This window comes from Gossypium hirsutum, chromosome D07, assembly GCF_007990345.1.
Source record: "Gossypium hirsutum isolate 1008001.06 chromosome D07, Gossypium_hirsutum_v2.1, whole genome shotgun sequence".
Lineage (NCBI taxonomy): Eukaryota > Viridiplantae > Streptophyta > Magnoliopsida > Malvales > Malvaceae > Gossypium > Gossypium hirsutum.
The window spans coordinates 50,525,313-50,536,277 of NC_053443.1; the positions used below are offsets into that span (position 1 = coordinate 50,525,313).

A 10,965-nucleotide genomic window follows, 5' to 3' on the forward strand; every position below is an offset into this window, starting at 1 on the left:
TATGCCTTGGTTGTCTCACTTACACAAAGAAAAAAACTATTTTTCACCCTTATCATCAAGTTTTCTCCCTTTTTGATTTGAAACATGTGCATACGTAACACACCCAAAACTTTTAAAGTGATCTACGACTGATTTTCTGCTGCTCCATACTTCATCCAGCGTTATGTTTTAAACAGAAAAGGTGGGATATCTATTCAAAACATGAATGCTCTAGTTTACAGCTTCTGGCCAAAAAGTCTTTGGAATGTTTCCCTTTTTCAATAGGCTTCTCACAATGTTGAGAATGGTTCAGTTTTTTCTTTCTGACGCACTATTTTATTATGGTGTGTATGCAACGGTGAGTTCTCTTCGAATTCTTTGTTCAGTGCAAAATGTCTCAAATTCCTTTAAGTAGTACTCTCCTCCACGATCAGTTCGCAATGTCTTAATAGAACTCTCTGCTTCATTTTCAACTTGAGCTTTGAAGCTTTTAAATGCCATGGGGCTTCTGATTTATTCTGCAAAGAACACCCATGTTTTTAAACTATAATCGTCAATAGAAGTGATTAGATAAAGTTTCCCTCCATTTGGTGTTGGATTAATTGGTCTGCAAATGTCGGAGTGAATTAGCTCCAGCACTTTCTTTGCTCTCCATGGCTTTCCTTGTGAAAATTGAGATTGGTGTTGTTTGCTAACAACGCATTCCTCGCATATTGGATCAACTCGAATAATGATTTGAGGAAGTCATGTCACCATATTCTTTTGTTGGAGTGTTGTTAGTCTACCGAGATTGAGATGACCAAATCGAAAGTGCCATAACCATGATGGATCATCTACTTTGGCTTACAAATAGGTCTGAACACTTTTTAGCTGTAATGGAAATAATCTTTTGAGCTTATTTGAACAATGACAACTGCACCTTTTGAAGGATCATATATTTCACAAACTCCATCCTGAATGGTTATAACATAACCTTTCTCTTGCAACTGACCAGCACTAAGCAAATTGCTTTTCAAATCAAGAACATAGAGGACATTAAATATTATTTCTATAAAGCTATTTTTAGTGTTTGATTTTAATATCTCCAATTCCTATGACCTTTACAGTAAATTTATCCTCAAAACTGATAGTAGTGTGAAAATTTCCATTTAAATGAGAAAATATGGATTTACTACCACACTCATATGGTTGCTGCAGCCTGTGTCTACATACCAAACTTCTGTTTTAGTCTTGTCCACATTTTCATGAACTGCCATCAACAATGTTTTTCTTTTTTTTTTTTGTGCAGCAAAACTTGATTTCGAGGTCTTTTCTTTGTCTTGAGACAACTTGGTTCGACATTCATTTTGATAATGCCCAAGCTCCTGACATCTATAACACTCAATTTTTTATTTGAATAACTGATCATATCTTTTGCCTCTGCCCTGAGATAAATCTTGATCATTCATATTGTGTTGGTGATGTCTGCCACCATCTCTATTGCCTCAAGCTCTTCCTCGACTAGGCGAAGATACATGATTTGTAGAAGCTTTCAGTGCTTGCTCCTCCTTGTCCCGCTGAACTATTTTCTTCTCATGAACTAATAGAGAGCCCTGTAACGCATCACGAGAAAGAGTATCAAGATCCTTTGATTTTTTAATAAAACATACCACATAATTAAATTGTAGTGTCATTGATAGCAGAATTTTCTCAATCACAATCACATCTTCAATCTTTTCACCATGGATTCACATTTTGTTTATTATTGCCATTGTTCTTGAGAAAAAATCAGAAACTGATTCTCCAGTCTGCATCCGTAATGTTTGCCTCTTGATCTTATTTGATCCTTGATATTTGTTTTTCATGGGGTCCCAAATGTGCTTGGAGGTATCTTTGCAAAGGATTGTCTCCAAGATTGAATGTTCAATGGCCTGAAACAAGTAGTTTTTGAGCTTAAGATCCTTCAACTTCATCCGAGACATTGTTGTTGTTGGCTCTGACACTCCATCCGAGACAACTTACCAATACTCATTTAATCTCAGTTATCATGGCCATGGAAGCGAGGTATTGCAGGTTGCACGAAATTTTTAGATGTCATGGAATACGAAAAGCTGGTTTGATGACCTAATTAACTAAATAAAAGACTTAGTAAGAAAATAGAGTCAAAGGAGAGGAAGCTGAACTATATGTTGTATTTATGAAGTAGTAGACAATTTCAATAAGGTTAAAAAACAAACATCTCCTAATAGGTAGGCAACTAGATAAGTAAAAACTAGGAAACAATGCACAAAATAGTAGGAAGTGCCAAAATAAAAACTCAAAACTCTTAATTCTTAGAAAAACATCTTAATACAATCATAGTGAAATAGAAAGAAGAGTAGAGATATTCCAAGCAAAAGACTAGATAAAGCAAAGAAGAAAGTATTGATATTAGAGGATCCATCAATAATTATTTTGTATTTTAAAAAATTTAGAGATATGCCGAGTGGCACAATACTGTTATAATATATGTATGATATAATATAGTGACTTGAGACTTTTCGTTTTATAACTTGGTTAATAATAAGAGTTTTAATTTCAATTTGATTTTTATTCCTCTTAGCTTCACTTCCTAACCTCGCAGTTTACTAGCTTACCTTTCTTGTTAGCTTCGCCTCTCGCTTGCTTCCATCCATCCCGATTTACAATTTCTATTTAGACATAATGATTTATTTGGTCTTTTAATTTTATAAAAAAAAATCATTTATTTTTGTCTCTTTTAGTTTTTAAAATTTTGTTGACATAGTATGCACGAGAATTGTCACATGGATGACATGTCGGTATTTAATTAATTTTTAATATTTAAAGATATCGTAAAAATATATTTTATGTTTTTAAAACAATTCTAAAAATTTTGAATTTTTAAAAGTAATTTTAAAATTAATTAAATGCTGACATGTCATGCATGTGCTACATCACAAAAGTTAAAAAACGTTGATTTTTCCGGTGGTTTAACAAAAAGTATAAATTCAAGGGATAAAAAAAGATAAAATAAAATATAAATTGTAGGCTAAAATGTTTTTTTCTAAAACTATTAAGTTAGATTAATTCTATAAATTTATTAATAAAAAATCATTGATAGTGAATTCACGCTCCTTTGCGTGCAAATATTAATATTATATAACATAAGAAATTATCAATAAATGCCTTACAAGGGACCAATAGACTATTTATTTATTGGAATTTGAATGTAACTTGTAGTATATTACCATTGCTGTATTATTCATCTATGCATATGCCCGAGAATTTCTTTTGTTAAAAAGAAGTTCCCCATGCAGAGGCAAAATATAGGGTTTTTTTTAAGAAATATCACTTTTTGCATAACCATTTTATGTTGAGAAAGTTGTGTAGTTAAGCTTAAGAAAGTTGACAATATTCTTAAGTTTGCTCTTCTGTTGGGATGTCTTGAAAAGCATGACTTAGAGACTTAGATACAGATATGATTAAGAATTTTACTTTTTAACCTTTCTTTGGAGTATTAAGTGTTTTTGCCTTTCCCTATCTTTGTTGATCAAGCTGTACACTTCCACTTAAGTTTGCATGTAACACTCTCTTTGCTAAAATAAGTTATACGAAAGTAACTTTTGCTAAACTACCATTATATCCACTATTTTCTTTACTCACTACAAGTGACATGAACGTGATTTCATTTACTTTCATAACCCAATAATTCACAACGCATACTTGTAAAATAACCCGCATTCTATAAAATATGTCACTTGTTTCATAATCATTCTTTGAGATAACTTCCTTTTTTAAGTCTATAAATAGAAGTTTGAGCATCTTATTTGGGAGACTTTTTGATCTTCTGACAAACTTAACACTCTAAAATTCTCTCTACAACTTTCTGTCTATAGCTTTCATCTTTTTCAGTCCCTTATTGTGTCCATTACCCCCACCTGTCAACCACTGTAGCTCTCATATTCTCAACCCCGTATTGCATCCATTACCACCACCTACCATTTTACTTGTTTTCTAGAGTTTGCTCCAATTTTCCTCTCTGACATCTCTCCCCAATATCCCGTTTTGCTAAATTATAACATCTCCTCACTCTACAAAAATATTCTCTATGGTGTTGAACTCTACTGCAGTTTTAACTTTATTTTTGATTCATTTAATGGTATAGGTACCCCCATAACAAAGAAATTTATCTGGTAGTTTGAAGAAAAAATATGTACATGGAAAAAAAGGTAAATATTATTATTTTTAAATTGTTTAATATTTGTTTTGGTGCATATGAAAGATTCATATGTAGATAGGATACAACAAAATTTAAACTAGATAAAATATTTTTAAAAATTAAATATATTTATATCTGCATCTGATATCCACTCTCAAATTGGAATAATATCTACATTAGATATTAGTTGAATTCATAAATCAATCCAACACCCACTCCTTTCTATATATATACAAAGCAAGTTGTATTATTGGGAGAATGTTATATTAGATATTAAGCCTTTAGTTGAATTAACAAAACACCAACTCAATTGGGAAAATACCAAAATATATTTTATATACAAAATAAGTTAAAACTTAAAATTTTACTATTTCAACCAAAATTTCATTTAAATTTTATAAAAAATTTTAATAAATATACTTATTATATAATAGTTTTACCCCAACATAAATACATGTGCCATATAGTAAGATACAATCCCTTTTTACTTACTTTTAGGTTCAATTGAAGTACTCATGTTCTATATTCGCGTTCAACACATCCGGAGGTGATACAATCTTTTTACATATAGGGACCAATAGCAGAATAAAATCCAATCCATAATAAAACCTCGTCCAAATTTGGATCATAATATAGTGAATACACTATGCATGCAGTATAAATATTTGAGAACCAAGAAATCACTAACTTACAAATAGCTAGCAATTGCCAAACAGCCATCAAACCAAAGGCATAATGAAAAAAACAAGCTCCAAATCCCATCTCATTTTAAACCGAAGCCATTAGAACTCATAAAGAAAAGCTAGATATTTCAGAACCAAATAGGTAAATAAAGATTCCATAGCAATAAGTCCGTATATAATAACATCTACACAATCAGACAGTAAGTCTACTTTCAACTGCTAAAAACAGTAAGCTAGAACTTGCCTTCACACAGATGACAACATCAAGCGCTTGTGCCACCAGTTTGGTGAAGCATAGCATCGATCTCATCACCATCCTCCATTTCCAGCTGAAACAAAAGAGAAAATATGCATTAGAACACATTCCCCCTCCGCAATGTGCACATTAGCTCGAGTGGTCACTCATCTAACAGAGAAAATGGAATGATACCTCATCAGGAGTTTGCTCGCCTCGCAGGCGGCGACCATCGAACAAGAAGGCAATCGAGTTGAAATCCACAGATTGTCGATCACAATATGCATTCATGAGCTTCTTCAGTTGAGTGCTTCTTTTGATCCTAAAGAAAACTTCATTCCCATCCTAGGCTCATCATACAAAATTACAAATTTAGTCCAAAATAAAAGAGGAAGCCTTACTCCAAAAAGGCCAATTATAAATCCCAAATCCACTACGACAATATGAACACCTCTCCAAATATATATATCATTTAACGGTAAACTAACAAAGTGTTGAACCAGAGCCGCTTACCAACAAAAGAATTAGCAGTTTCCATGAATAGATAAGTCAAAACAAAGGTGTGTCACGGTCACAACAAGAATTTATACCAAATTTGCAGTTCTCTACCATCCCAAAAGCACTAAAACTATTTCAACCTTCAAATTTTCTACGCCCCACAGCTTGAATTAACTTCCCATTATTCATATATCTCTCACTTATATGTGTTTTCCAAACTGGATTGCAAGAAATACAAGCACAAGAAGATCCGAAGTAAGTCCGACACTAACCATTCTAACGTATGCCTACAAATGGAAGGGATGGTTGTAAATTTGTCAGCTAACTTTCAAAAAGAAAACTATCAGATACTGGAAAAATCAAACTGAAAGTGTGGTGTTTCTTTTGGCCAAGGAAAGGGAGCCATTATTATGTAAGCAAAGAATCAATGTAAAAGGTAAAATCGAACGTAAAGAAATAAAAACAAAGTGAACTTGAGAGACAGGAACTGGATTTGGTTTGTTATACAGATTGAAAGAATGACATATGCACTATGTAAAAACTAGTTAACATTCAATATATACTATTTATATATTTTAAACATATAACAAAATGAACTTGAAAATAATTTACCATTACATAGTATTCAACAAATCGATAAATTTGAAAATAATCATAAAACTCATAATTACATGTCGTTTATCTACATTTTATACTAAAATAAAAATCCATTCTTTTGTGAAAAAAGAAAAAAACTCAAGTTACCGAAGACAGTCTAGCCTAAACTAAAGCATGCACAAATCATAACAAAGAAAAAAAGAAGAAGAAAATAATGAAAATAATATTATAAGACGCAAATTACAGAATTAACTTTAATTTCAAGCATTGAACTCCATAACAACAAAAAGAGGAATATAAAAAGAACAATCTTTGCAACAACCCAATCGCAATCATGCCAGCATCTTATTTAATCCCAAAGTTCAAATATCAAACACAGAAATTACAAGTAAAAACAAAGGGAACTATAAAATCAATCCTAGTCCACGTTAGCATAATTTTCTATGTGCAATGAAAAAAAATAGGGATTAAAATAACCAAACAAACAAGTGAAAAGGGAGAAAAAGAGGGAAAATTATCTCCCAGTATTAACTAAAAAAAATAGAATGGAGGGATTCAAGTGGAGAAAGACCTGGCCTTTAACTTTGAGGTTTATATGAGCGGCAGATTGATCGCCAGGCTTCTTATCTTCCTCTTGCGCCCCCGACATATTATTCTTTTTCTGGGTTTTGTCCTCTCAGTGATTTCTGATTCCGGTTCTTCACTAAATCGATCTTTTATAGAATTAGGGTTTTCTTTTTCATTTGATTTCAAATTATTTTATTATTTTAGTAAAGCACCAGCTTATATTTTTTTAAAAATCAAATTTAACGACGAGTAAACTTAATTCGATTTTTATTTATTATCAAATTAAATAAATAAACATAAGTTAACTTTTTCTCAGCAGATTCGAATCTATACCCTCTTATTGATAATAATATTCATGTCAATGGAGTTAAAAATCAAATCACTTACAATTTTTTTTCCAAATTTTTTTCATTTTTTAATAAAATATTAAAAAATAAAAATCATAATTAACTAAAATAAAGACATTTTGCAATTTTCAACAACTCATTTCACAATTGTGCAAATTCCAATTTACTTATTTTGTTTTTTAGAATATTTTTACCTATTTTTATGCATATTTTAAAGGATATTGAGCAATAATTTTCATAATTATAATTGGTCGGACAAGAAAAAATCTTTTAAAAAGTTTTAGTATATTTCACCTACATTGTTTAAAGTGATTTGTAATTGGAAGAAGTTTGATTGTTGAAGATCTCTTTTATTTCATGCCATATTCATACTAGCTTGGGTTTACAGTTTTACAAAAGTCTATATATTGAAGACTTGTTCCCTAATTTATGGATGAAATTTAGAGAGGACTAATTTATTCAATAGACGAATTTGTTGTGAGCGCATTTTATGTTGTAAACAAACTAAGCTTTTAGGATGAAAGATTTAGTAAAAGAGTGAATCTGGATAATTATATAGGAGTGAATTGTAACACGATGAGCGAATCAAGCATAAATCACATCTTATACTATTGAAATTATAATAGATAACTCTTCGAGCAAAGTTGTGCAAACATAAGAACGGATTCCAAACTACGTCGTAACTAATTTGTGTGTTCGTTTTTTTTTTTTTACTTTTTCTAATTTCATCTCTATCGTTAATTGCAACTCAAAATACAATTGAACAACAACTCGACACCAACATAGAGGATTTGGGGAGAAACAATTGAAGATTCAAAGAACTTGGAAGCAAGAAATAGTGATACTTCCACTAGGTTTGGGAAGACTATCATTGGTTAGTCTCTAGGCATCCATTACTTGCAAGATCCAAAAGCTCAATAGTAATACCTCCACTGGGTTTTGGAAGACTATCGTTGGTTAGCCTCTAGCCGTTTATTACTTGTAAAAAATAGATCCAAAAGCTCAAGCCACCTCTTGAGAAACTAAAAAACATGTAAAGTTTATACATAGTTTAGTTAGGAGATAGAATTTTGAAGGATGTTGGTATGGGAAAACGTTGACAATAGTGTGATACCAAAACCCTCTCACTATGAACGATACCAAAACCCTAAATAATCCTTAAATAGATAAACTCAAAGAAGGTAAGTCAAGTTTGCCCAATTAGTCTCTCCAATGCTATTTATAGGCCTTTTTTTATATAAAAAATAACACAAAAAAATAATTATTTATGAAAATGGGTTGGGGGAGAAATTATTTATGAGAATGGGTTGTTTGCTATAGTACTCATCGATGCCACCGGTGACACATCGATGACACCACCCCCATTTCAGCCAATCATGACACAATCATTATTTAAAAAAAATTATTAGTGTCGCCATTGTGTCAGGCAGCACTTGCATTTATTTATCAAAATGCCCATTGAAATACATGTATACAAAGTGTTAAAAAAAAACAAAAAAAAATAGTGTCATTGGTCTGTCAGGCGGCACTGGTGATATTTAAAAAAAAATTTGTCGTAAAAAAAAAGGTAAGACAAAAAAAATTAATTGGTGTCGCCCGGTGTGTCAGACAACACCACTATATATTTTTTTTAAAAATGGCTATTAGGGGAAAAACAAGGGAAACCAAAAAATAATAATTTTTTAGTGGTGTCGTCGACGTGTTAGGTGGAACTAATGGTCCTGCTACGCTGTTAGGTGCACCAGCTAGTATATGTACCCCTTTCCCCTGGCCAAAAAATTGTTTCTATTGAAGAGAAAAAAGAAGAAAGATTAATGTTTAGTAGAATGGGAGAAAACAAAAAAAAAACTAAAAATAATTTGTTTAGCAATACGAGAGAAAATAATTGGTTTAAGAAATCGGGAGAAAAAAATGAGCTATTAGAAATCAACATTTGAAGATCAACATATTTGCTTTTTGTTTTAGACTTCAAAAATTAGGTTCAAGTTTATAAGGTTAGTTTGTAATTATTTGTATGTAATTTTATTTTATTTTATAGTGATAATTAGTAATATGAGATGCAAGTTATATTTTTTGTTAAAAAATATTTTTGTTGCTATATATATTTTTTAATAAGAGCTAATATTTTTTATTTTTAATTTATTTTACAGATTTAGTATCGAAGATGAATAACCAATTCTTCGTATACGTTCATTTCGAGGGGATAATTTTACAAATGACAATTGGTTATATATTTGAATCTCGCCAGCAAAAAGGAATGAAGTTTAATAAGAATGTAAAAGTTGATGATATGAAACAAAAGATTAGTGCAAAAATTGTTCGATGTTGTAGGAGGATAATGTCTAGACTATTCTACAAATTTCCAGTTTTGTCGAATTCGTGCAAATATACGGAGAAGGAATCTATAGATGATGAAGATGTGGAGACTATGATAATACTTTATTGCTCAATTGGAAACGTGAACGCTAAATAGTTGAGTTGTTCGTTGAGTTAGCGCATGTAGAGCCCGTTCAAAATGTCACTCCATTAAACCAACAATATGGAGTTCAAGACCCATGTACGGAGGTCCCGAGAGCGTTTGTCGATAGGCGATCATTTGTATGCAAGTTTGACTTTAATCTGAATGTTGGATTAGCAGAACCATGCAGTTATGGAGCGACATCGATATGGGCCGAGAATCCACACAATGCTCCGACTGTGTATAACAACCATAATACGAGTCCTCGTTTACAGATACATCAGTTGGTGGTTGGTACTCATGTGGATGGTGAAGAAAGATCCGATAATGATGATCGTTCTGATCATGAGGGTGAAGATTTTAGTTGTAATAGCCTAATTTTCAGTAGTGTCAGAATAGTGATTTGAGATCACTAAATCCGATGAAAAATTTAGAAAATTTATTAATTAATAATTATAAGTTAATCGTGATTTTAGAAATATTTAAAAAATTTAGTGAATTTTGTGATTTAAAAGAAATTATTAGGTAAATTGGGTCAAAAACGAGGTATCAAGACCTCGATATTATAAACTGAGCCGTAAATATTTTTATAAATATTTACGGAGTGTCATTAGGGTAGTATTAAAGTTTCATTAAGAAATTTTAATGTTCCGATGGTTAATTGATTAAAAAGGATCGAATTGAAAAAAAAGTGTATTCCCGGGACTTTGTTCCGATAAATCGGACTCGTAAATATTTATTATAAATATTACGAAGTTAGTTGTATAGTTAGTTAGGTTTTAAGTAAGTGAATTTGTCTAAATTGAGGTTAATTATAAAAAAAGATTAAATTGTAATAGAGATAAAAGTTTAATTATAGATTAAGAAAAATTAAAGGGATCAAAGAAGCAATTATGTCATTGCTTAAAGTTGAGGGGGTTAAACATTGAAAAATGTAAGATATTTTTAATTTAAATATATATTATATAATATTTACTTAACTAATAAGTATGTTTTTATATTATATTATTATTAATATATTATATCATATATATATATAACAAAAGAAAGAATAGAAATGAGAAAGAAAGAAACAGAGAAGCAAAACGAAAATTGAGAAAGAAAAAGAGAAAGAAGAAAAAGAAAGAGAACCACGGCTTAGGGGTTTCAAAAGTTCCAAATTCAATTGGTAAGTCAATTTAGTCTATTTTTCTTGTAATTTTGATATTTTTGGAATCCTAGAACAAAATACTATTTGATTGAAGTTGAAATTTTGAAAGTTAGTAAATTTTTAGATGTTGTTTATGTTGAATAAATTGAAGAATTAGGGATTAGATTGATTGAATTTCAAGTTAGAAGTTAGTAAAATGTTGATTTGTAAAATAAAACATAAGTTTTGAATTAATAGGGACTAAATTGAGAGA

At 30.9% G+C, this 10,965-nt stretch overlaps 1 protein-coding gene across 4 annotated transcripts; it reads right to left on the minus strand.

The window, feature by feature from the left end:
• Positions 1 to 988: 988 nt before the first annotated feature.
• On the minus strand, positions 989 to 6,996 carry LOC107955063 (small ubiquitin-related modifier 1). 4 transcript variants are annotated; one of them, XR_005916333.1, is made up of 5 exons: positions 6,762 to 6,996; positions 5,291 to 5,440; positions 5,105 to 5,189; positions 1,981 to 2,090; positions 989 to 1,889 (listed from the first exon to the last, which is right to left on the minus strand). XR_005916333.1 is itself a non-coding variant. In XM_016890773.2 (4 exons), the coding sequence occupies exons 1-3, from the start codon at positions 6,837 to 6,839 to the stop codon at positions 5,124 to 5,126; spliced, it is 294 nt and encodes a 97-aa protein (XP_016746262.1). In that variant the 5' UTR covers positions 6,840 to 6,996; the 3' UTR covers positions 989 to 1,571; positions 5,105 to 5,123. The 4 variants fall into 4 exon arrangements, 3 of the variants coding, with proteins under 3 accessions (XP_016746262.1, XP_016746261.1, XP_040953729.1); XM_016890773.2 differs by lacking the exon at positions 1,981 to 2,090 and having other exon boundaries at positions 989 to 1,571; XM_016890772.2 differs by having other exon boundaries at positions 989 to 2,090.
• Between the last annotated feature and the right edge of the window lie 3,969 nt (positions 6,997 to 10,965).

Coding starts and splice junctions, on each gene's coding strand:
- LOC107955063 (XM_016890773.2), bottom strand. CDS start 6,839: ATGTCGGGGGCGCAAGAGGAAGATAAGAAGCCTGGCGATCAATCTGCC. Junction 5,441..6,761: donor ACCTCAAAGTTAAAGGCCAG/GTCTTTCTCCAC, acceptor TGATGAGCCTAG/GATGGGAATGAAGTTTTCTT. Junction 5,190..5,290: donor GCGAGCAAACTCCTGATGAG/GTATCATTCCAT, acceptor CTTTTGTTTCAG/CTGGAAATGGAGGATGGTGA.